This window comes from Urocampus carinirostris, chromosome 11, assembly GCF_059441175.1.
Source record: "Urocampus carinirostris isolate Australia breed hairy pipefish chromosome 11, RoL_Ucar_1.0, whole genome shotgun sequence".
Lineage (NCBI taxonomy): Eukaryota > Metazoa > Chordata > Actinopteri > Syngnathiformes > Syngnathidae > Urocampus > Urocampus carinirostris.
In genome coordinates, this window is record NC_142359.1 from 31349248 (window position 1) to 31376778 (window position 27531).

The 27531-nt window shown below is 40.0% G+C and overlaps 1 protein-coding gene across 2 annotated transcripts; it reads left to right on the forward strand.

Moving 5' to 3' along the window:
- The first annotated feature begins 290 nt into the window (after positions 1–290).
- Positions 291–27146, forward strand: LOC148357072 (fibulin-1-like). Of its 2 annotated transcripts, XM_088347708.1 has the most exons (17): positions 291–443; positions 523–643; positions 3396–3531; positions 3604–3754; positions 7705–7800; positions 7865–7954; positions 9851–9988; positions 10070–10207; positions 12879–13022; positions 13085–13204; positions 14617–14742; positions 14816–14935; positions 17274–17405; positions 17517–17640; positions 22798–22940; positions 22997–23131; positions 26301–27146. In XM_088347708.1, the coding sequence occupies exons 1-17, from the start codon at positions 392–394 to the stop codon at positions 26438–26440; spliced, it is 2106 nt and encodes a 701-aa protein (XP_088203834.1). In that variant the 5' UTR covers positions 291–391; the 3' UTR covers positions 26441–27146. The 2 variants fall into 2 exon arrangements, with proteins under 2 accessions (XP_088203834.1, XP_088203836.1); XM_088347710.1 differs by lacking the exons at positions 22798–22940; positions 22997–23131; positions 26301–27146 and adding an exon at positions 19144–19949.
- The last annotated feature ends 385 nt before the right edge of the window (positions 27147–27531 follow it).

The following is a 27531-nucleotide window of genomic DNA, read 5'->3' on the forward strand; positions in this document are numbered from 1 at the left end:
GCATGTAAATGTTACTTTATAGAACTTATACTATTATATTGGTATTTGAACTGTTCTATCGTATTGGAAAAGGAACAAGTTATATTGGGATAATAAAAACACTCAGATGTGTGCTCACGTCTCCTACATCTGACTGATTTTCTGGTTAAATTGCAACAAAACTCTTCTTTTTTGTTTCATTACTAGACAATACGAATTGTATTCAATTTCGTCCCACCTCCCCTCAAGCGATAACTTTCTTTTTTTAAAGTGAAGAAAGGTCTGTGATGTTTAATTGACGTGTAGTGAACCTCCCCCCACGCAAGATCTCACTTACTCCATCGCGCACCCGAGACGCGCGTTCTTCTCTGCGCAACTCGCAAGGAGTCGACACGCAACTCCACACCCCGTGATGGCACTTTGGACTTTATTCCTCTCTTTGTGCGCGTTTCCTCTTGTGTACGGTGAGAACGTGAACCCATCGACCTGATTTATAATGATAGAGGTGGAAGGAATTATTGTTTGTCTCGCCGCTTTCTTAAGGTTCGATCGATTCGTTGCACCCGCACACTTTGCACGGCTGCTGCGAGGACGGCAAGGAGAGAGCTCGAACCCTTCCCAATTGCAACAACCTCCCTTACATCTCTAATTTCCACGCGTGCAGGTAAGGAGCACACCTTGTCTGCCTGCTTTGCAACTTTTGTCATCTGCTAAGGGAGAAACCCTGTGTTTATTTGCTTTTTGCGCGTTAGGTTTTGTCATACAGCGATCCCTCGTTTATCGCGAGGGTTACGTTCCAAAAAGAACCTATGTTGGTGTACATCCGTGAAGAACACACCCATATTCCCTTTTTACAGTTATTATTCAATTAAATACTGTATTATACTTTAAAAACAGAACACACCTTATTTAGCAAATTCAAGCATTTGTTTAACAAATAGAAGTACTGTACACACGTTTTTTTTATTCACAAAAATGTTCTTTTATCAAATCATAATTCCAATCATTACAAAGAGAAAGTAATAGATCATTTACATACCCTTCAATCTCAGCCAATTGCTCCCCTTATAAATGACTGCAAGTCCCTTTATTCTTTGGTAATAGACCTTGGAAAAAAAAACAAGCCACCTCATAGCAATAAATACTATGTAGAATAAAAACATAGATAATTTATCTAAATATCTTTATTTTATTTACCATATATTTTCTATTGTTTGCGGTTCACGGATCCCATAATTGCTAGACTTCCTGTGATGTGTCTGGGCAAGTAAAGCCTGGCGTCCCCCATCCCTCTCCACATCGTTTTTTTTAGTAGGGGTAGCCTCCACCACATGAAACATATAGTCCTGGTTTCCATGGTTACCAGTACCAGGTTAAGCCTTCTGGTTTGACTCAGATTCATCACTTTCATCTTTTGGTCGCCGTTGTTTTTCGGTGTAAAGCATCATCCATCTCTTCAGAGATGAGCCGGACCTCACGAAATGGGCGGCAGTAGCTCAGGAGGTAGAGCGATCGTTTTAGGATTAAGGGATCCCAGTTCGAATCCCGGCTTGTCCGTGTTACATGCCGAAGTGTCCTTGGGTAAGACACTGAACCCCCAATACCTCCAATAAGCAGGTTAGCGCCTTACATGGCTGCACAGATCACGGCCGCTATTGGGAAATGTGAAGCACAATGTAAAGCGCTTTGGGAAGTCATTGACTTGAAAAGCGCTATATAAATGCAGATCATTTCATTTCATTTCGGGATTGATGGGCTGCAGCATGTGACAATACTGATATTAGATCCTAAATAAAAAATAATAAAAAAGTATTTTGTTCAGAAATTTTAAATGTCCAGTGTACAAAATGCATTGCTTCACTCGTGGCTTATAACGACAATTTAAGAAAGCGACGATGGCGTTGTCGTAGGCTACCAGTGACCGAGACAAACACAATACACGATGCAAGACCGTGAAAAGTGTAACGAGTTATAACAAGGTTTCACTGTATTTCCAAACCAAATTATACTATAATCCAAAAAATGATAATCAGTACAGAATTTCAGAGGATGAATGGAGATTTTATGAGGCAGGAAAACATGCGTGGGAGAACATTTTGTGAAGTGAACCCCTCGAGCACTTGAAACTCTTCTCAAACAGCATCTGGTCTACACATGGAGTTTGATGTTTACTAGCGAGTACTCACATACCTGTCAACCCAAGGCACTAAAATATATACAGGTCAAGCTAAAAAGTTGCATTTTTCTCCCCACAATCTATTTCCTTTGGGTGATTTATCCCCAAAAATTAAAGGATCCAAATCAAAACCCAGAATTCAAATTCGTTTTTGCAATGCACATGAGTTAATCCATTTCTTTCAGATTACTTACTTGTCATTTTTCATCAATACATTCATACTTCCATCCATCCATCCATCCATCCATCCATCCATCCATCCATCCATCCATCCATCCATCCAATCCAACCACCCATTCAACCCCCTCCAATCAATCAATCAATCCATCCATCCATCTATCCATCCATTAAATACAGCCACCTATCCAAACCTCCCACCAATCTTCTGTGCAGCAATCACCTTCGAAAAATAGGCTGATTTTGCAGAGGCAAGGGCTGCTTTATACTTTAACAAGTTGTCACACCAGGTTTGACGGAAAACCTCAAGCTTGGTAGCGTGCCATTTTCTTTCAGATTTCCTGCAGTCTTGTTTAAGCGATCTAGTTTCATCAGTAAACCAAGGCGTGCGTCTTTTAGGTCGTGATTTAAGCCTTAGGGGCGCTACGGAATCCAGGACAATCCATCCATTCATCCATCTGTCATCGATCTATCCACCCATCCAATCCAACCACCCACTCATACCCCCTCCAATCAATCCATCCATCCATCCATCCAGCTGTCTATCCATCGATCCATCCATTAAATACAGCCACCCATCCAAACCTCCCACCAATCAATCCATCCATTCATCCATCTATCATCTATCCATCCATCCATCATCCATCCGTCTATCCAATCTAACCACCATTCAAACCCCCACCAATCCATCCATTCATCCATTTGTCATTGATATATCCATCTATCCAATCCATCCATCCATTCATCTATCATCCATCCATTCATCTATCCAATCCAACCACCCATTCTAACCCGCACCAATCAATCCATCCATCCATCCATCCATCCATCCATCCATCCATCCATCCATCCATCCATCCATCCATCCATCCATCCATCCATCCATCCATCCATCCATCCATCCAGCTGTCTATCCACCCTTCCTCCCTAGAATGTAATTGATAGGGGTTGGGTTTTGTTAACTCGCTGCTACAAAACAGAAGTGGTGATACAAAGGCTACTTACAAAGTAACTTGGATTTTTGCTATTATTTCCAAGTACCGTTCTCCCGTTGTTCTCTTAGGCTTGCTCAGGAGCAATGCTGCACGGCGCTGGTGGAGGAACGGCTTTGCAAAGCCGGGGCCTCTCTGGCCAGATGGCAGGAGGCCTGCGAGAGCCACTTCTTCCCCGGGAAGCCTTGGGAGAATCGGATCGCCAAGGTGACGCGTTGCATTGCATTCCTGCTCTTTGTGCATTTTCATTTTTGATCAATTCCATGGTGGTGTGTTTAGAGGTGCTGCGACTGCTGCATGTTGGGAAGGGCATTGGCGGACCAAGAACCTTCCTGCGGGTTGACTTACATGTCACTGGGTAAAGAGTGCCTGAAAATCGCTCAAAATTGCTGCAGCTCAAACTTCACTGTGGGATTCAATTCGACTTCAGGTGAGGCACGCTTACGTTTCTGATATCCCGATTATCTATGCACCATTGGAAGTACAGTAATGACATGTTCCAATAATAGACCAATTCCAGTCCAGTGCTTTTGTACTGACAGTTTAAAAGTTGTTGTGAAAATACAATAACAGTAGACCCCCTGGACATGATATCTGTTCTGGGGTGAGAATCGCAGAATGAAATTGCTGTATAGCGGGGGACAAAAACTTGTGGTAATTGGTTACAAAACAGCAAGTACCCCTGCTAAAAACATTAAAATGACAAAATAGAATGAAGTAAGTACTATGTGTACTATATGAAATATGTGTAATATACCTGTGTAGGGGGCAGCACGGCGGCGCAGTGGTTAGCGCATGTGCGGCACAGTTCAAGTCATGGGAACCTCCTGCGTGGGTTCAAATCCAGTTCCAGACTTCCTGTGCGGAGTTTGTATGTTCTCCCCGTGCTTGCATGGGTTTCCTCCGGGCACTCCGGTTTCCTCCCACATTCCAAAAACATGCATTTCAGGTGAATTGGCCGGTCCAAATCGTCTCTAGGTGTGATTGAGCGAGTGAGTTGTCTGTCCCCGTGTGCCCTGCGATTGGCTGGCAACCAGTTCAGGGTGTCCCCTGCCCACTGCCCGGAGATGGCTGGGATGGGCTCCAGCACCCCCGCGACCCTAATGAGGATAAGCGGTACAGCTAATGAGATGAGATGAGATACCTGTGTAGGATTAAATAACATAACATGAAAAGAATAATGACATTTTATCTACCTTTTTGGAATCGGTATTGTATCTACACCGTAGACACAGTATTGATCCTTTACATTTATTATTAGTTATAAGCAATGTTCCCTCTAATTTTCCACGGGTCTGAGCGTTCACACAAAGTCGGTGAGCAACGCTTGAAACAACAGTGAGCAACCATAATCCAAAGTGTGGCAAGATAATTAATTATCAAACATGTCCAAAACTTGACATCAAGTTACATTTTGCTGAGTTTCAGGCAATGCAAAATTATTTTTCTCCTTTGAATGAATTGACTCATGTACTATTGCAAAGGTTGTACTGCCTACAAATGTCGTTTGTTCTTACAATTCTTTCACAAGATCTCTCATCTCATCTCATTAGCCATACCGCTTATCCTCATTAGGGTCGCGGGGGGGGGCTGGAGCCCATCCCAGCCATCTTCGGGCAGTGGGCAGGGGACACCCTGAACTGGTTGCCAGCCAATCGCAGGGCACACGGGGACAGACAACTCATTCGCTCATTCACACCTAGGGACAATTTGGACCGGCCAATTCACCTGAAATACATGTTTTTGGAATGTGGGAGGAAACCGGAGTGCCCGGAGGAAACCCACGCAAGCACGGGGAGAACATACAAACTCCGCACAGAAAGTCTGGAGCTGGATTTGAACCCACGACAGGTTCCCATGACATGAACTGTGCCGCACAAGCGCTAACCACTGCGCCGCCGTGCTGCCCATCTTTCACAAGATATCCATTTCTTTTTATTTCCTAAAATATTTTGTCACACAATATTAACATTTTTGGGGGCTTATTTAGTCGGTTGTAAGATACAGAACTGTACTTAATCACATTTTTTAGTGGAAGTACAATGTTGGCAACAAGATTCACTTGATATAATTGGAAATTATTTGAATGCAACACAAACTTTTTCTCTTTTTTTCAGTGGTTTTTTTTTTACTTTTTTGTTACTTTTTTCTTTTTGTTCTCTATTTACTTTTTTCCTACATTTCTTTTTTTTCTTTTTTCTGACTTTTTTTCTAAATTTTTCCTTCTTTTTTCCTTTTCCTTTTGTTTCTTTTTTTCTCAGCTTTTTACTACTTTTTCATTTTGGTATTTTTTTCTTTTTTTTTCTATTCCCCCCTTCCTTTAAGTCGTGTTGTGCATAATTTTACATAATATTTGGTCATGTTGGGATTAAAGAAGCAAAAACAACCTGAAGAGCCGTTTAGGACCCGAAAGAGCCGGTTCCTTTTAGGAAGCCGAGCCGAAGAAGCCGGTTCACTACTAACTTTACTCAACTTCGTTCTACTGTACTTCGACTCGACTTCAAAATACCGCATTTAAGCGGAACGTCAGGGGAACCCGTGTATTTTTACCTTCATGCACTGTAACTTTGACTTAAGTCGCTTCTTAATTAGTAATTTTGAGCCCTCATTTTTGTGCGCTGGCTATATTTTCTTGTGCGCCTGAGAATGTGCGAGCAGTGCGCAATTGCGCACGCACGCAGCTTAGGGCCCGGTCACGACCAGAAATTTCTGCCCGTGAAGCAGACGCTGTTGGACGCTTTGAGATCGCGATACAGACGAGATACAGCCGTGCTTTACACGCGGCAAGAAATTCACACGCGGTTGGCCGCGCGAAAAAGTTTTGCGCTGCTCAAAACTTTAGACCACAGGTAACCGCGGGCGGCACACGTGGTACACACGCAGATATGATGCGGTACAGACGCGGAACGACGTGCTCTGGCCGCGGCCAGGGCGTGGTTACACATGGGTAGGACGGGAAATTTCAGCGGGTAATCGTGGGTGGAGCACGGTCATAGCATGTTTGTTCTGCGCCTGTATCGCGGTGTTATTACGTGAATTAGCGTGTGTAACGCGTGTGACGGTCAGACGCCTTTCTCCGCGTACATTCAGCGCGATTTGCCGAGCACACGTTAGTTGTGCTCGAGACGTCAAGGGGTGAACATGGATCACCGTCACCGTAGTGACCTCGTCTTAATCCATTTTTATTTCTTGACATTTCTTTTCATTTCATAACAAAATAATAAAATAAAAATGAAAAACTATTACAATAATAACATATTAGCTTCTTCTTCGGTGCCATAGCTTGAAATCTTTATATTCACGGGACTGTGTCTTGAGCGGTAATGATTTCTACAGCCCGGCTCGGCAGCTTTAATACTCGTGGTCCACACGTGGAAAGGACGTGGAACTGACGCGATGAGGAAGCGGAACAGTCGCCGCTGTCTGTTTTGCGGGCATACCACGGATGAACAGTGGGTTGGCCAATTTTGCGCATTTTCTACCGCGGGCAAAAATTTTTACCCGCGATGCAGACGCATAAGGCTGTGTGACCGGGCCCTTAGAGGGAACACTGGTTATAAGTTTTTTTTTTGATTCTCAAAACAAATTATGTTAGAAAATATTTGTTGTTTGTTTTGCACTTATTAGCATTAGCTGTTTGAAATGTTGATTTTATTTTATGAGTCTTTTAGTTTTCAACTACTTGTTTGTGCTTGTTGGTATCGTAGCACAAAATGCAAATATTATATACTGCATATTATGCGTCTACACACAAACTTTAGTGGCTGGCTTCTTAAAAGATGGGATTTTTAACAGGACACTGTGTAAAATTGACCACTAGATGTCGCTGTATTGTGTAGTACAACCGAAAACAAGTGCCTCAAAGCACAAAGAATCATTTCTACAACGGACACTTAAAGTGACCAAACCGCGTATTTTTTTTCTGGGGGGGATACTCTTTGCAGCAAAATGGCGGACAATTATATCAGTTTCCTCTAGGTGAGCCTCATGTCATGTAAAATACTAAAATTCTCGAATTACGAGTATTTAAAAAATGCTGGTTTATATGATACCTTGTGTCTTTCTGCTTATTATTCAAATAACTGTTGTATTTTTGGATGCAATAATGAAACAATCCTAAAATAATACACAATGTCCCTTTAAGAGCTCAAAAAGAAAAGTTTCATTCATTCATTCATTCAAAAGAGTCCGTCATTTAAATAGTACAACTCTTTCAAAAATGGAATTGGTAGCATGGCAGAGCTATCTGTCTCGCCAAAACAAAACAGTTGAGGAAATCTTACCCTGGTATAACAGCACACAGGAAAACTTTCAAATACATAACATACATCAAGTTGCGATGTTTATTGACGATTTTGTTGTCATTGTTTGTTTTGACAGTCAATTTCACGGCGGAGTATGCGGTGAGTGGCTTCACGTCACCCCGAGAGAATTTCACCATCATGCATGTTCTCGTTGAAGCAGACAACTGCTCAGGTTTGGCCTCAAATGTGATAATAAATCTCCTTTATTTACTATTAAGTTTCTTTATTTTTTTCAGCCATGAATTGTTCGCAACGTTGCATCAGGGACGGCGTCTGCGCTTGTTACGTTGGTTATCGTCTACGAGCCGACGGGGTAACCTGTGAAGGTGAGTTCATTTCTCGAATATTAATTTATTTTGATTATTATTATCTTTGTTATTTGTTTATTTTATGCTTTTATTTTGATTTAATGATTACTTACATACAGTAGACCCCCAGGATGTGGCGTCCCCACCTTGTAACGTTTTCACTTTACGGTGTGGAATACGATTTTTTTCCGCCCCTCTTTACAGCGTTTTCCCGATTATACACAATCGACATAAATATTCAATGTGCCCAAAAACATAAAAAATTGCCTTATTGGTATTTGTGCTTATGACAAGTAATGTCTCTGAGATGCCTGTCTGCTAATGGTCGACGTCGTATACAATGCTGGTCTGATATTGGTTTGCATTACGACATCATTAAAATATAGATATGCAATGCCTTTCTCTTGCTTCATTCAGTCCAGAATCTTGTTTGCTTTTTAAAGAGTCGGTGATACAATGGTGAATTATTAATTGCCAATGCTTGCAGTGATGCTAAACTGAGAAGTAAAAAAAATGATGAACATGGAACCGAATTATAACTTTGTGGTGTTCATACGTACAGTGCTACGTCTGTAAGATGCCTGTCTGCTATTGGTCATCATGGTGTAAAGAAAATGATGATTTGCAATTCATCTGAACTACATCCCCCAGTGCCTCTCTTTCTCTTCATTAAGTTCAGTATCTCTTGATAATCGCAAGTTATTTTTCTATGGTGATTATGTTTTACTCGCCACTTTACCATCACTGCATGTCTCAGGACACATATCTAGCAAAATATGTAGTATAGTATCACTGACTCACAAAGTCTTTACAAAGCAGACGAGATTCTGAACTGAATTAGGGAGGAAGGCATTGTGGGAGGTAGTTCCGCCAATAGCATATAAACATTCTCAAAATACTATGAGGCAAATCAATAGCATCTTATAGACTTATAGGCACTTTGTCATATGAACCAATGCGTAACATAAATTTTCAACATTTTTGAGCTCGTTAAATAATTGTTTCTTGATGTGGTATAGTGAGCAAAATGCTGTCAAGAGGGGTCAAAAAAAAAACATTCCACACCGTGAAATAAAGCGTCCTTAAACAGGGTTGCATATCCCAGTGGTGTACTGCATTGTCATTGGTGTTTTAGAGTTACTATGGCAACAATAGTTTATTCAATCCCCAACATAATGCAGGGGTATTCTAATCAATCAAATGTACAATGCATAATTGAGTAAATGCTTTTACATTGATTGGGTTATTCTCAATATGGGTAAGTGTGAAGCACATTGTAAAGCGCTTTGGGAGGTCTTCAGTGATTTGAAAAGCGCTATATAAATGCAGCCCATTTACCATTTATCTCGGCGGTACAATACTGTATTTTATTTACTGCATTTATTAGCAATGGTTCCAAGTCTTGCAGTGTTGCTAAATAGAGAAGCAAAATCATAATAACTATAGAAACAAAGCTTGTGATTGTCAAGAAATATAAAGAGGGCACGCAAATCATTACCCTCACTGAGAAATAAGGCTGTAACCAATTGACAATTTGGACTTTTATCAAATAGGAGGCAAATTAAATACTCTAAGTTACAGTCCTTGCAAGTGATTTAAATTTGTTTAATATTTAATCCGCCTTCGCCGTCTTCTGCCCCTTCTGCACTCATCCGCTACTCCACTGTACCAGCTCACGTCACGTAAAACTAATTTTTTTTTTTAATCGTTTTTATCTGGTGTATTGGGGGTTTGGAAGTCATTAGCTCTGCATTACTAAATATTTCCATCCCCTGCCAGAGGGCAATTTCAATTTGAGATTTCCACCTGATGACGGATTAGTGTTGTATCCCAGGGTCTACTGTAGTTTATGCTATTTATTATTCATATATGTATTATATTTTATGTTTATACTTTTATTCCTCGATTCTTTAGATATTAACGAGTGCCTGCTCAACCGGCACAACTGCGTCGCCGGCCAAGCGTGCATCAACACAGAAGGCTCGTTCCGCTGCCAACGGGAAACGGGCTGCGGCACCGGGTACGAACTGACCGACAGTAACGAATGCCAAGGTGATGCCTTCTCCCCCAACCGCATCCTCGGCCACGCTTTCCTTGCTCTTATCATCTTCTTTCTTTCTTTTTTTTTTTTAGATATCGACGAATGCTCTTTAAATATTCACAACTGCGGAGAGATCTTTGAGTGCGCCAACACTGAAGGTTCCTTCCGATGTTACCCGAAGGAGAAATGTCCCGAAGGCTTTTTTCAAGATGCTGCTGGCATCTGCCTGGGTAATTAACACTATATTTTGAAAAAATCTAAGCAATTACAACAAGATTCTACATGCTAGAGCCGCAATAGATTAAAATGATAACACTAATGAAAAATATTTCAATATTATATAAAACAAATATAAAAATGTATAATATAAATAGTATATTTTTAATATCATGTACATTATTACGTTGATCATTTATAAAGATGAAAATAATTTCATTCCGATCCCTTTCTAATCAAAACAAAAGATTCCAAATTGAAAACAAGAATTAACAAACTAATTAAGGTTTAGTGGCTAGTCTGCCCCTCTAAAAAGCAATAATCTTATTGGCTTTTCAAAAGTTAAAGAAAGTCACTTTACTGTGCTTAAAACCTAATTTTTGTTGAAACAGTGATTCAATATCATACCTGTCAACCTCCACGGCTCCATGCCCTTACAAACTGTCATATTTTCCCTTACAAAATACAAAAAAATCTTACATCATATTTTTTTTTCAAACCTGTTTATTTATGTAGTTTAACATGTTATATTGTACATGTGTTTCGTTATATCATATATATATTGTTAATTAACATTTTGTTGTGAGATACTGAGTTGCTCGACAATAATAAGGTTTATTATAAAAAAGTTCAAGAATTAAGTGGCTTGGATGTTCACTGTAGAAGGAAAAAATACATGCAAATATAATTAAGTAGAATAATACATTTTCTTATTCAAATTATTAATTCATTTTCTGCATTAAATTATTGTTGGTAATATACGGATTAAAGGGATAACCACAAACCTGTCTTTTTTCATTTTCTCCTTTTATATTTCCTTTTTTTCTTAACTTCTTTATACAGCAATGTAATTTGTAACATAATGCATGAAAGCAAGTGAGCCGTTTGAGAGCCGGCTCTCTTTAATGAGTTGAGCCGAAAAAGCCAGTTCTCTAAAGAGAGACGGACTTCCTTTCACTACACAACTACCACGAAATGATGCATGATGGGAAATCCCCAGGCGGCAGAAGCATACGCACAGTAGCATCAAACCGCTCGCTTCGTTTGCAACGAAAAAAAAAACGATACAGAGATAGAGGCTACCACGGCGAACTCGTTTGACTTGATTGATTTGCCGTTTCGTGATAGTCGGTGTGTGCAGGATGGTACCCATAATTGACAAATTTGCGTTTTTCCGTACGGATTTTCTTGTACGTCGTACACGTCTTAAAATGCATAATAAACGTACTTTGCACGGTAAAAACGTACAGGTTGACAGGTATGCAATATTTTTACACATTGTAGAAATGGCTGAGCCCCAATCGGTCTTATTGGTATCAATACCGAAACCCGTCTTATTTTATGGTATTGATTTTAACTAGAGAATATAATCTTGATATCTGTATAAGAAGAAAAAAACGTATCCAACATCCCTAACGATTTGTAAGAGTATAACACCCATGTGCGGACTGAATAAATTACATGAGAAAAATAAAAGCCAAAGGTTGTATTTCAATTCATCTAACAGCATTTGTTTTTCTCTTGTTAAGTTGATGAAAAAAAGATGAATATCTACTGTTTATAAACTGTCATTTTGAATATTTAGGTAATTTTTTATGCAAAACTTAAACAAACAAATAATCTTCCCCAAAACAATACAAACAAACAATCATTCTTCAAAGCATAATTGTGTATTATGTAGTGGGAACCTTGTGGTATAAATATAATCTTTCGTAATCAAACTGGCTGGCAACGAGTTCAGGGTGTCCCCTGCCCACTGCCCGAAGAGAGCTGGGATGGGCTCTAGCACCCCCGCGACCCTACTGAGGATAAGCGTTGCTGATAATGAATAGATGGATGAATAGTTATTACCTTTGGTTGATGTTGGCTACGTTTTGTGTATTGTTACCAAATGGAACATCTTTTCCAATCTTGTCATCTTGGAAGAGGCCTTACATTGGCACATTGTTTTTTCGCGCTTTAGTTATTACTGGTTCACTGCCTTATGCATTTTTATCTTGCATTGGGTTCCTGGCTAACAGAGGAAGATGCTTTTTATCACCAACAAAGTTGGACCTCTCCACCTGCTAAACTTGCTCAGAAGCTGCGTGCGGGTCTCTGGCGTTCTCTAGTGGCACCTTGGTGCTTTTTCAAAAAAATCTATGGTGTCTGTAGGACAGAATCGGAAGGTAAATGCAGTTTTCCTCAACATCTACATGATGGCAGCAAATTATCATGGAAAGTGAAGTGGATCAGGTCCTCAATTTATAAAGTTGTCTGTGTCTGTGTGCCCTGCTGGCAACCAGTTCACGGTGTCCCCTGCCCATAATATATATATATATATATATATATATATATATATATATATATATATATATATATATATATATATATATATATATATATACATATAATATGTATGAATTCAGATTTGCGTGTGTGTTTGTATATGGTCTACAGGCCCCAAAACGGCCTAACCGATTTTTGATAAAAGTTAGCATAGTAGTGTTATTATCATTATCATCGTTAAGCTATGTTTTGTGTCGAGGCACTTCCAATAGCTACCAACAAATTTCTATAAATAACCCTTTAATAAATCGTTGAAGAGAAAGAGAAAGAGCAAAAACAAAGTCCTGAGATATGTCTTCTAACGTGAGCGCGGTAATATGCTGGACGTAAAACAGACATTTTCATCCTCTCGTTTAGATATCGACGAGTGCTTGGCCCGGCCCAGCCCTTGCGAAACTGGCCATATTTGCGTCAACACTCAGGGTTCGTACCTTTGTCGTAGGAGCGCCGTCACCTGCGGACGAGGTTACCGCCTCAACGCGGCCGCCACAGAATGCGAAGGTAGGGCTCCGCTTTCACTTTTGGCAAGCTCAGAGTTGCAACTCACTCTGTTTCTTCTGCAGATGTGGACGAGTGTCGGACAGATGTTTGCCGAGGACACGTCTGCGTCAACACTGTGGGCTCGTATCACTGCAACTGCAATAGTGGTTTTCTCTTTAATAGCATCAACAAGCTCTGTGAAGGTAAAAAACCCTCAAAACATACGATCCATTTAACCGTACACCCTACACAGGGGGTCGTCAACAATCTGCATGGGGTTCTTTGGCACTTCCTTGTGCTTTGTCAAAAATGTTTGATCATGGAAGTGATATGGTTTGTGAAACAAACATTCCTATTATTTTCCAATGAATATAGATATATAATAATGCAATTTATTTGGTCCCCTTAAGGACCGACTGTACCAAGAGGTATAGTTAGTGCTGTCGCAGCCGAGTGTGCGCCAAATGACCTTTTTACAGCCCCTGGTATTCCCAGGTGGTCTCCCATCCAAGTACCAACCAGACCCTGCTAAGCTTCCCGAGATCGGGTGTTCTCAGCGTGGTATGGCTGTAAAGAGGTCAAAAATATATCTAATATATATTTATACAGTATGGGCGGCACGGGAGCGCAGTGGTTAGCGCGTCTGCAGCACAGTTCTGAGGTCATGGTTTCAAATCCAGCTACCGGCCTTCCTGTATGCAGTATGTCATGTCTTCCATGTAAAGCTTATATAACAATTTTAAGTTTTTGCGGCTCCAAACATGTTTTTTTTTTTTTTGGCTCTTTCAACATTTTGAGTTTCCAACCCCCTTCCCGACATACAAATAAAAATGCAAAAACAATATTGCTCATTCCAAGTGTAATACTGTAATCCCTTGTTTATAGTATTTATTAGGGACCAGAACCCTCCAGGATATGCGAAAATTTGCAACGAAGCCCCCCTCGTTTTAAGTATATGGTCTGCTGGCCCTCGCAGAAATACTCGACTAGTGAAAATGGATCACGACCGCACAAGTGCTTTTTATTTTAGACGGAAAGAGTAGAAAAAAACGCCACGTGTGACACAAATTTTCTCTCCCTGCCCTCGCTATCAGCAGTAGTCAACTGGGGAAAATGGATTGCAGCCAAAATGTTGCAGTTCCTTTTAGACGGGCAACAATATCATGCTTCATTGGCCAGAAACAAAAAAAATAAAGCGTTCTGCTGGGCCCTGAAATCAGCAATAGTCCACTTGAGATAATAGATAGCAGTCATACTTGTGCATTTCATTTTATTCCAGCCAGGGTGGATTACATCCCAACAAAATTGACTTCTGCCAATCTCCGCTCGCACATATATGGGATTGGGGATAATGGTTTGCTGATGCACCAGTGCAGCTCAGCTTAGGAGGAAATACAGTAACTAGTAGAGTATTTTCCATTTTTCTCTGTGCTTAGTAGCTCTCGTTTTTGGTTGTACTACACAATACAGCTAGTGATCAAATATTACACAAGGTCCCTTTAAAATAATAATAACCCCAAAAAATTGAATGTGCAATAAATGTATCTGACAAAGAAGAATTTTTTTAATGATAACTTTCTTTCATTTTTCCAACATTTTGTCATATTTTTTGTAGATGTCGACGAATGCAAATATTATCCCAGAAAACTATGCGACCACGAATGTGTGAATACGGTGGGGTCGTACCAGTGCACCTGTTCACTTGGGTTCAAACTCTCCGATGATGACAGGAATTGTGAAGGTGAGGAATTCAAAACCTATAAGTTTAATTTTACTTTTGCCAGGAAATGTTTTTAATCATAATTTTTGTCCAGACATCAACGAGTGTGAGTCCAATCCATGCAGCCAGGAGTGCGCCAACGTTTATGGCTCCTACCAGTGCTACTGTTACCGCGGTTATCAGTTGAGTGAGGTCGATGGTAAAACTTGCGAAGGTGAGATTTTCACTTCTTGACTCATGCTGATATTAATGGCGGGCCGTGCATTTCACACCTAGTCCTTCGGTAGTGCCACATCTAAAAATTCAACAGAGTGGTTGTGGTTTTATTTTATTCCAGCATGAAAATTGTGAAAGTAAGAAAAGGACTGTTTCAAATACAATCCAAATGCCAACCCAAGCCGCCAAAAAGATGAAATAGGAGATTATTCAAAAAAAGAGTTTATTTTAAAAAATGGTTTATTCAAGTGCATCTAAGAATATCACATAGTTGCACGCGCAACAAAAAGAGATGCAATGATGATTTCAACTAAAAGATGGCATCAATAAGTAGAATTTTCAGTTACCTTCCACACCTTCAATAAGTTCTTTTTTATTGCCATCGAAGCTAATGATGAAGGTCGAGCCTGTTCTTTCGTATTCCTGGCATTAGTTTTTTATTCGATTTAGGGCTGAAAAATCTCTTCGACAGAAGCAGTGGACACTGGGTTTTTTTCTTCACTTTTTCTTTATGATGCACCTGTTGTCCCGTCCAAACCAAACATGGTTGTGAAACCGCTGATGTTTTCTTTCACCTTTTAGAAGGTGCTGGCTCCGTTAACTCGAAATCGGATTGGCTTAACCCACAGCTTTTTTCGACACTGATTTCAAGCCACAGGGCCTGCGGAACTGATTGTGAAGGCCTCCGGGTACATTTCTGACCCTGGCAGCAAGTAATGGTTAAAATGGGATTTGTTAAATGCGCAAAGGTATATTGTGTAATATTTGACCACTAGATGGCACTGTATTTCATAATGTGAACGAAAACCAGTGGCAAATGAGCACAGTGTAGCAGCAAGATGTGAGACAAACATGGCGGCGACTACTAGTTATTGATGTATAAACAATACACATTTACTGAGCTATGAATAATTGTAAAAATTAACATTGGTATGATAGTTCATGTATTTTTGCCTATTATTCAAATAAAAAAAATTGTAACACTAGGGGACACTAAATACTACTCACTGTTCCTTTAAATATGAAAGCACCCATCCAGAAGCAGTGTAAACAGAAACATAGCAATGAAAGGAAGATGACAGACAAGATTCAGGATTAATTACAAATCAACTTAAACGTTGCAACTATTTTATTGTTTTAATGTTGCTGATTATGGAGAATTACAGAAAAGTAAGAGCTTCATCAGAAAACGTTATATTTTTTAGATGGTCCTGTATATTTCTTTAGGAGAAAGGAGCACTCCTATTTTACCAAAGCGAATGCTTCATTTTGCCCCCTGTCTTCTAGTTTTATTCAACTGTCAGAAGCCTGTGTTTGACTTTTGACAGTCATCTCCAATTTGACCAACAATGTTTTCAGGATGAGCTTCTTTCAGCTGCGTTTTCTAGCCGAAGTTTAATTGTTTTTAAGCCGTCCTGACCTAAGGAAGTTATACATGCTTTAATCAGCTCAAGGTTAGTTTATTGTAATGCACTTTATGATGCTGTCTCTCAGTCCTCTCTCAGTCTCATTCAATTCGTGCAGAACGCTGCTCCCGTTCTTTCAACCGACACCAACAGACGTGCGCATATCAATCCTGTCCTTAATTCCCGTCCTTTTCATATTATTTTTTAGCTTTTATTTTTTTTTGTTTTCAAAGCCCTTAAAGGCCTTGCCTGCATTGTATTTATCTGAGCTGGCTCTGGAATCAGCTCAGCATCGAGATTCGTCTCATTTCTGACCTGGGTCTCTTAAAATTTAGGCTGAAAACCCACTTCTCAAGAATGTCTTTTAATAACCTGTAGCACAACAACCCTTTTATTTTATTTAATCCTATTCTGTTAATCCTGTTTTATTTTATTATTTTATTTTACTGTTTTGTTTGTAAAGCACGCTGGTACACCAAAAGGATTTAAGTAAAGGGATGTGTAAATTACGTACATTTACATTTATAATATATTCATCTGCGTCTATGTGCTTTTAGCTCCATTTTAGCCAGTCTGTTCCGGGACTTGCAACACATTAGGTAGGAGGAAAAAGGGGTGACCGGGGAGGTTGGAGAGTGACCTATTACTTGTCATTGCAGTTTTTGTTAGTGTAGCATGAACTTTGTAAAAGTGAGAAAAAGTCCAAACGCCAACCCAGAGGCTGTTATGATGACTTTAAGGCAGGAGATAGCGGCAGAGAGTAACATTTTTTTTAAAGTCTGTAAAGCACCTTTCAAACTGTTTTCTCAAATGATCTCTGTAATAATAGTCTTGAAATATCCGTGATGCACATAAGCTAAGACGTACGAAGCGTGACGTAGCGAGGGATTACAGTACCTCTCTACTCCCATATCTTGTATTTATTATTAGATATCGACGAGTGTGCGCTGCCCACTGCAAGTCAAGTGTGCGCCTACCGCTGCTCCAACACACCGGGAAGCTTCCACTGTGCCTGCCCAACTGCGGGGTACACCCTGGCATCTAATGGGCGCACATGCCAAGGTAAACTGTATAATATATTTATAATTATATTTCTAAACACTATCTATACGTGTGATATTGAATTAGGAATGACTGAACCAAGCTTTTTATCTAATCTTTACTTTTGCTCAGATATTGACGAGTGCGCAACAGGAAGCCATTCTTGCGGCACTTCGCAGGGTTGCTTTAACATCCACGGAGGATACCGCTGCTTTGCTTTTCACTGTCCGCCATACTATCGGCAAGCAACACAAAGGTGAGCGTCTACTAAATAGAAGCTGAGCTTTTTTGTTGGCGGCATTTTTTTTATCCTTTCTGTCTGGATTGCTGTATATACAAAAGTGCGCACAAGGCAAGTTTTTGTCCTGGAGGGACAGCACTTTGGTTTCCTCCCACATTCCCAAAAACATGCATGTTAGGTTTATTGGCCGGTCCAAATTGTCCCTTGGTGTGAATGAGCGAGTGAGTTGTCTCTGTGTGCCCTGCGACTGGCTGGCAACCAGTTCAGGGTGTCCCCTGCCCACTGCCCAAAAATAGCTGGGATAGGCTCCAGCACCCCTTCGACCCTACTGAGGATAAGAGGTGCAGATAATGGATGGATGGAAACAATAACTCAATATGGAAATACATGTCATTTTCTTTTCACAACCAAGCCCCTAAAATGTTTTTAACAAACACAAAAAAATGGCTTGTTTGGAACAAAACAACGCTGCTAAAAAAAAATTTATTTGTCTTGATGAGTTAAGTTGTGTAAGCTATTGATAGTTAAGTGGGTTTTTATGATGATCCGCTGTAGAAGAAAGAAATTATGCTAACTACTTTCAATAATCAGTTTAAAAAAAAAAAAGATGTTCCCGTAACTTTGCCGGTTTTTGAAAAAAAAGATTTACCCGAATGTCTTTTTTTTAAAACCAAAACCCAAATTAAGCAATTTAGAATTAGGCAATATAATATTTTGTAAAAATCTAAAGTAAATTGGTTTGTTTGAAATAATGTACATCCAAAAAATTGTGTCTGTTACCCCAACAATTACTCCAACAGTAATTTACTGTATGTCCTTCTTTTTTTCAAACAAAACAACTGTTTGTTCTTTTAAATCACACAAAATTGTCCAGGTTATTTTTAGCTCGGATTGATAAAGCATGGCATTATGGCCTGCCTGAAATAAACTGCACTGTTTTGGCTGTGATCTCTTATCCCCAATCAATTATTGCTGAGAGAGCCTATTTGCGTCATATGTGAAGATTTTTCTCGCGTTCTTTCAGCCTAAAATGAAAAGCACACGTGTGGCGACTATCCATTATCACCGGTCGTGGGGGCCGAGTGAGCAGATTTGTGCCATACGTGCAGCTCTTTTTTCCATTCTTTCAATCAAAAATGAACAGCACCTCTGTGGCCGCGATCCATTAATCAGACCCCATGTTAAAAATCAGCCAGCCTACTCTGTGGAGTTTCGCGTATCGTTATCTCATTATTTAATTCATTGAACTACTAGCCTACTATAATGGAAATTTTACTAAATATGTCAATAATAACATGCATACAAGTGAAAAATATAAGGAAAAACGATTTATTTTCTTTCTGTCATTTACAATGATTGGTAATTATTCCTTCTAATATATATATACTCATATAACTAACTGTGGTTCCTAACACAATAAAGAGCACAGAAAATGACTGGATGTCAGCATCCTTCCTCTTGTTGCCCCAACTCCCATTGGTGTGTCCCCTCCATCAACCTTTCATGTCTCCTTTCCAGCCGTTGCGACCGTATAGCCTGCGAGTCGTCACGAGACCTCGCGGCATGTTTGTCGTTGCCGTTGAGAATCAGCTTCTACAATGTTGCAGTGCCCACTGGCATACCCGTCCCCGCTTCCATCTTCCGGATGGGCCCCCCTAATCTTATCCCAGGTGACGAACTGCGGTTGACCATAAGGTCTGGGGACGACGAGGGCTTTTTTGCCGTCCGAGAAGGAGTCGTCTCGCTGCAGCGCCCTGTGGCAAATCCCTGGGACTTTCTTTTGACCTTGGAAATGACGATGACCCGCGCTGGGACATCCCACCTGTACGTGGCCAAGGTGGCCGTGTTTGTCACACACATGCTTCCCAGCCAACCCTTGGAAGAGTTATAGAAGAGATCCACCAGTTATCATCGTTTATTCCCAACTTCATATTAGAATTGAAGGGACATTTTGAGGATGCTGCATTCATTCACTTTTTTGTGTTCTTGTTACTTTGAAATTATGCATATAATGTGAACTAAAGGGAAGATCATTAAGTTCGGGTTCGGGTCATGCCCTCACAAACAAAATATGAAAATTTGGGTTTTCTTTGGGCTTAATCCCTCAAATCAAGTTAATTGTTCAGGCTGGGTCGGGCTTTAATACCCGTGGGCCCGGGTTGGGTCGGGCTGGAAATTTGAGGCCCGATCGAACCTCTAGTGTGAACCATTTTTCAAAAATAGAATTTGCCTTTAAAGTTTGATTGATTTTTGCACTCACCGTCTGTGATATTACTTTCTTGACAAAGCTGTGTTTTATGAAATTAAAAAAACAATTAATGCTCGATCATGTTTTTTTTGTTGGTGAGTAAGAACAGGCCTTTTTTAAATACAATCCAAACGCCAACACAAACCCTCAAATAGATTTAAAAAGAAGAGATTATTGGTACTTTACTTGATGAATGAGCTGACAGAGGAGGCTGTATTCATGACATTAAGCCAGGGGATGGCGGCAGAGAGTAGCAAAATTTAAAGTCGCAGACACCACCTTTATACATTCCGGGCTAGATTACAACGACGATTGTTCACTGATGTACAAAGAAGACCCATACGCGCTAGAGGAAAGCTTGTGATGATGGAGATAGGGTTCCAATAAGACAATCTCTGGGACTTGTTTTACCAGGCGAATTGCGCACTATCATGGGCAAGGCGTTTTAGGGTTACGATTATGTTCATTTGGAGCCTATCTTTGCTCTCCACTCACTGGGTAAGGATGCACTCTTTTTGGCCAAGCTTGCAGGGACACTGGGTCTTTCTTTGAAGCTCTCTTCTGAGCTAATTTCGGATGAAAAATACCGCAGTATTTTCGCCAGGGTTTGTGGTTTGCGCCCACTATCGCCAAAAGTCGCATTGCAAGTGAGGTTCTCGCTCTGGCCTCTACTCACCAGGTAATAGTGCTGAGAAATCAATGGTTAAGTCACGAAAAATAACGGCTTTTCTTACTTTTACAATTTTCATGCTACACTAGCAAAAAAAAATGCAGAGACGAGCATGAAGTCACTCTTTTCCAAGTCCACCAATCGCCAAATGAGTTCCGCCCCAAACATCTTTGCTAAAAGCAAGATAAGAGCAGATAGGCGCTGTGAAAAAAACATTTTTTATGTGCTCTTTGAAATTCATGAAAATGCTCTGTTTAAACAAATAAATGCCAACACAAAATATTATTCTTCAATAATTATGTATTTTACACTCTAACTAAGTTTGGGACTTTTTTTTTTTTTAATTATTATTTCTGGTTGCAGATTATACAGATAAATAATCCAGTTTGCTAATGAACCAAAAATGTGTACAGTAAATGTACAGCAGGAGAAAAGTAGGACGTTGACATCTGTGGTAACATTTTGTAGTACACCTTTTAACCTACAAGTGGCACTAGTTAGCTGTCGACAATTAGGCCTCTTTCCATCCCCATCTGAGAGGCACCTTGCCATCGTTTACCTTTTTATGATTTTGCATTTAAATGATCAAAAAGACACGTGAAAATTAACTTTCCATGCAACACACAATACTTGCTTCTTCTCTTCAACATTCATCTTTTCGAGAGCAAGTATTCCCAACCTCCTCGACAGACAGCAGGAAAAATAAGCGTGACCCGTTCTTTTTGGGCACCTGTGGGCCCCCGGCCACCATCAGCACTGTGACCCAATTAGAGGTGGAACCACTTATGATGGATGTTGCCCCCAAGTATCGGAGTCAAGTGGTTAACACTTCATTTTTTGTAAAGGAAACTGAAATGGCAGTAGCGGCGTCAGTCAGCTGGTAAACATAAGCGGACCCTTTTTATTTTCCAATTGTTCCTCTTTCCTACGAGAGGTTGATTGAAAAAAAAGAAAGTCTAATAACTGCCTTGACGGTAAGCTTTTGGATCGGAGGGGCCCACCTCGTCAAATGATTACGGTATCCCGCCAATTTTGGAGTCTCATTTTTGTTCGGCTATGTATTATTGGACAAAATGTTGACCCTGTATTTATTGTATCATAACAATATACATTATTTTTCAAAGGTTTTGCAGTCACCCAGAAATGTCTTTATTTTTTCAGAAAAAGCACTATTTTTAAAAATGAAAATAACAAAATATCATCAGACTAATCAGAAACACACGCCTTACATTGTTAATGTGGTAAATGACAATTTTTTTCTACAAATGTCTAGTTTTTAATGTAATATCTACAATAGAAGCCCATTTCTAGCAGTCCTGTGTTTTACTGTATTGTGTTTGCCAATTGCATTAGAAGGCTAATGGATTGTCAGCACAGCAGTTTAGATGGTTAAAGAATCAATAAAACTGACCTTCCTTGGATCTAATCGAGCATCTTGAGTGTCACATTTGTGTATGTGATTAAACTTTCAAAATAGCCAGAAATTGAGAACTTTCATGTGACACTTGACAGTTTATTCTTGTTTTAAGAAATAGCCAAGAAACTGAAGATCTCCTACAACAGAGTGTATTACTCTCTTCAGAGAACAGCACAAACAGATTTTAAACAGAGTAGAATGAGAAGGGGGAGCACAACCAAGCAAGACAAGTACATTATAGTCTCTAGTTTAAGAAATAGATGACTTATGGGTTCTCAACTATCAGCTTTTTAAAGAGTACCCGCAAAACACCAATGTCAACGTCTACAGTGAAGAGGCAACTCAGAGATGATGGCCTCTAAGGCAGAGTGGGAAAGAAAAAGCCACACCTGAGACTGGCCAACACATGGAAGAGATTAATATGGGCAAAAAAAAAACTCAGACATTTGACAACACCGTCAGACTTTTTCATGGAAAACACAATTGTCTGTGCGACCTCAAACTTTTGGTAGTGTACATTTTTTTTGGACGACCATAGAGCCTTGAACAAAATAGCCAGTGAACAATTTGGACTCACCTGCTGGCTGGATTTGGTCCCTGTGCAATTCTTTTGTGGTTTTATTTTGAAAGCCCCTCTGTATTCATTCGGGTAAGTGTTATTGTAAAGATGGAGCATCGGTTTTGGACTCATTTGGAAGCACTCATTCCCTTCGGAAAGGTAGATTACTCTATTCAGCTCCTGCCAGGTTTTCTTTTTTAATATCGAAGTGATTTGTTTCAGACAAAAAAATGTTCCCTGTGGTTTTTTTCACATGTATCTTCCTCTTCTGACCTCAGATCAATGAGCAAGGACTCGGTCAGCATGCGTTGCCACAAAGCCTGCCACCCCAACAACTTGGACTGCCTTCAAGACCCGGTCCAAATCGTCACCTACACCATCATCTCGTTGCCCACCTACAGAAAACTGGATCAACCCGAAGGTGAAACGGAACCGAATACTCCGCTAGGTGCTGTACAAATCTCTGCCCCTCCACAGAAATCGTTTTGCTGAGGACGTCCATGCCGGCTCATTTCACTAGCAGGAACATCGACGTGATCTTTGAAATGCTGAGGACGGACGACCATGACTCTTACGACATTGTGAAGCGAGTTAATAAAGGTTATGTCCTGGGTATGTGAAAAAGGTTCACTATTTGACAAAAATAATCCATGGAATTGGCCATAAATCGGCTTAATCCGGGTTGAACAAACCATGGCTATGTAAAGCTTTTTAATCTGTCCTGCCAGACAAAAATGGTAACAATATGATGACAGTATATGTAAATTAATAGAAAGACAGATTGATAGATTAGGTTCATTGAAATACTTCTTTAAAAATTGTGTTGTCTTGTCCCATGTGTCCCTTTGCGTGCCTCCCCCTCTTAAAAAAATATATTTAACAGGAAGCATTAAAGCCCTAATGCGTAATATTTAACCATTAGATAGTACTGTTTTGTCTGGCATGACCACGGGCCAGTGATACACGACCTTCCATGGTGGCATGATGCCGGACAAAAATGGCGCCGATCTTAGTGGGGATTCCGCGTTGTAAAATAAATGTAAATGTCTCAACCTACGATTTTTTTCTATAACAATTAACATTGGTGTGATTATTTATTTATGTTATTCCATTTTAAGGGCCCGGTCACACAGCCATTTGCGTCTGTATCGAGGCTGAATCACGGCCAGAAATTTCTGCCTGTGAAGCAGACGCTGTTGGACGCTTTGAGATCGCCATACAGACGAGATACAGCAGTGCTTTACACGCGGTCGGAAATTCACACGCGGTTGGCAGCGCGAAAAAGTTTTGCGCTGCTCAAAACTTTTAGGGCCCGGTCACACAGCCTTTCACGGGCGTATCGAGGCTGAATCACGAACAGAAATTTCTGCCTGTGAAGCAGACGCTGTTGGACGCTTTGAGATCGCCATACAGACGAGATACAGCCGTGCTTTTCACGCGGTCGGAAGTTTACACGCGGTTGGCCGCGCGAAAAAGTTTTGCGCTGCTCAAAACTTTAGACCACATGTTAACCGCGGGCGGCACACGTGGTACACACAAGGCAATGACGCGGAAATGACGCGGAACGACGTGCTATGGCCGCGGCCAGGGCGTGGTTACACGTGGGTAGGACGCGAAATTTCAGCGGGTAATCGTGGGTGGAGCACGGTCATAGCATGTTCTGCACCTGTATCGCGGTGTTATTACGTGAAATTAGCGTGTTACGCGTGTGACGGTCAAACGCCTTTCTCCGCGTATATACAGCGCGATTTGCCGAGCACACGTCAGTTGTGCTCAAGACGTCAAGGGGTGAACATGGATCACCGTAAGATTTTAAAAGTGACGGCATGAGTTGGTCGGAACGGTGCATTCGCAATGATCGCAGCAAGGCTTTAGGGCTAGGACCTTAGCTTGCCCTTTTGGCTGAGAGTAAGTGTCCAGGCTCCTAGGCTTTGTAGCGTATTATGAACTGACCGATAACGGATAATGGATAATGAATAACGAAGATAGAACAATAACCGTCTTTGTTTTTGTTGTGAACGTAATCGAACGGTAATGCACACCGTATATAAATCACTTTTAAGAACTGTTATGCACTCTACCGTAAAGCTTATTATGCAGAAATAAGCTTTATGGTAGAGTGCATAACAGTTTCAATACGAGCGATTTGAATAGAAAAAGGCAAAATAAACATGTTACCTGCTCAAAAGTGATTTGTATACGGCGTGCATTACCGTTCGATTACATTCACAACAAATACAAAGACGGAATAGTTTAAGTTGTATTACATTCCCAATAAATGCAAGACGAAGTGGTTTTGGTTATATGTTCGCCATTAAATTCCCTAAAAGTGAGATAAAACGAGGTAAAAGTGGTTGTAGTAGCGAGGGGATGCAAATCTCGGCAAGGATGCATTTCTCCGCATAACACCGGCTCGGCAGCTTTTATACCCGTGGTCCACACGCCGAAATGACGCGGAAATGACGCGATGAGGGAGCGGAACAGTCGCCGGCGTCTGTTTTGCGGGCATACCACCGATGAACAGCGGGTTGGCCAATTTTGCGCATTTTCCATCGCGGGCAACCACGGGCAAAAAAAAAATGGCAAAATTTTACCCGCGATACAGACGCAAACGGCTGTGTGACCGGGCCCTTACTGGATGAAAGTTTTTTTTTTTACCACTAGGAGGCACTAGATATTACACAATGTCCTTTTAAGGGTACAGTGTGTATTATTCAACGCCCAATAGTGTTAAAAAAAAAATCGAAATCACTAAACAAATAACAAAATTGGTGTAAATAATAGGCAAAAATGTTTGAACTTGTTTTTAAATACTTGTATTTTGAAAAATTTTTAAATTCATTTTTCATAACATGAGGCTCACCTAGAAGGATTGTCCGCCGTATTGCTGCTACGGGTACCACAGGAAAAAAAAGGTGTTTCGATGTCTTGACCTCAGAACTGTGCCGCACACGGGCTAACCACTGCCCCGTCTTGCCGGCCATATATATATATATATATATATATATATATATATATATATATATATATATATATATATCTCATCTCATCTCATTAGCTGCACCGCTTATCCTCAGTAGGGTCGCGGGGGTGCTGGAGCCCATCCCAGCAATCATCGGGCAGTGGGTAGGGGACACCCTGAACTGGTTGCCAGCCAATCGCAGGGCACACAGGGACAGACAACTCGCTCGTTCATTCACACCTAGGGACAATTTGGACATGTCCCTGTGTGCCCATATATACATATACATATATATATATATACATATATATATATATACATATACATATATACATATATACATATACATATACATATATACATATACATATATATATATATATATATTTATATATATATATATATATATATATATATATATATATATATATATATATATATACGGTATATGTATGTCCCTGTGTGCCCTGCGATTGGCTGGCAACCAGTTCAGGGTGTCCCCTGCCCACTGCCCGATGATTGCTAGGATGGTCTCCAGCAGTACTGAGGATAAGCGGTGAAGCTAATGAGATGAGATGAGATGAGATGATATATATATATATATATATATATATATATATATATATATATATATATATATATATATATATATATATATATATATATATATATATATATATGATTAATTTTTTTACTGGGAGAAAAGTTCCAAGAATACGATTAAAAATACCTATGGGGTGATCATTTAGTTTTTGCACTTGTGAAAATAAGTTAGGAAGCAAAATATTTGCTTTTATCCTTCTTTTATCATTTTCTCAGGTGTGGTACGCCAGGTGAAACCAATCCCTGGACCTCGAGATATTGAGTTGCAGGTGGCCTTAAACTACATCAAGTCTGGATTCATCTCTCATCGCAACATCGTCGTCATCTACATCGTTGTTTCCGAGTTCTGGTTCTGAGACCCTTCATCGTCCTGATGCGCGGACTTAAATCTTATTTGTAAAAACTGGATCACATCAGTAAACGATCAATGAAGAAGTACATATAATTTTAAGATTTGTGCTTGCAAAGAGGTTGCTTTAAATGAAGAATGTTTTATAATACAGAATATAAATCTAAAATGTTTGCACAACCATATAGCTACAATGAATTTGTTAAAATATATCTGCCTTTTGCAATCCCAAGCGTACGACAGTGAAGTTCATTTCCAGGACTAATACATTCCAGTTTTGCCACAAAAATGTAACATATGGCTGGCAAAGAGGTATGCTGGCAATTATCTCCGCAGGGTGCACAAGTTCCCTTACATTCTATAATTGTTGCAACTTTTCACTTGAAATTAGGAAAGCAAGATGAATATAAGGAGTCGACTTTAGTGTACTATTTAAAAAAAAGCCATCAAGTATGTCCACCAAGACGCAATTTTATGCCAGGCATGACTTTAAAAATGTATGTGTGTAGGTATTTTTCATACAGCAAATGTATATAATATGCCATTATGTCTTCATTTACTATTTCTGTTGGACAGTCTCAAACAAAACAAGGAAGATGAGTATGCCTTTTTTCTTGATTACCATTCTCTGTTGTCTAGTTTCGAAGAAAACATGGTTGACGGCTCACACTGGAATTTCTATTTGAATAAAAAAATAAACAAAACAAAAACAAGCAACAGTGCAATCCGTTTTGATTTTTCATTATGAATTTTAATAAATGTGATCACTGTTTTATTCTATGCAATCCCACCACATATTCTATTTTCAGTCAATGTAACAGAAGTTCCAAAGTGATCCAAAACTCACAGAACCCTGTAACTTTACACGGCCAGTTTCCTCACCAACCAATTTTGTAAGGATATTTCCAGTTATTACCGCTCACAGGGATGAATAATCAGATATACAATACTGGAAATGTTTTGTTCTGTAAATAACTCATGTTAAAGATGAAAAATAGCTTCAGGGCGAATACTTTGCCACGTATATAATCAACTGATGCGAATTTGACCACCACTGTCGTGCTCCACATAGCCAATCAAAACAAAAGGGGGCAACCA

Coding starts and splice junctions, on each gene's coding strand:
- LOC148357072 (XM_088347708.1), top strand. CDS start 392: ATGGCACTTTGGACTTTATTCCTCTCTTTGTGCGCGTTTCCTCTTGTG. Junction 644..3,395: donor TCTAATTTCCACGCGTGCAG/GTAAGGAGCACA, acceptor TTGTTCTCTTAG/GCTTGCTCAGGAGCAATGCT. Junction 14,743..14,815: donor TGATGACAGGAATTGTGAAG/GTGAGGAATTCA, acceptor ATTTTTGTCCAG/ACATCAACGAGTGTGAGTCC.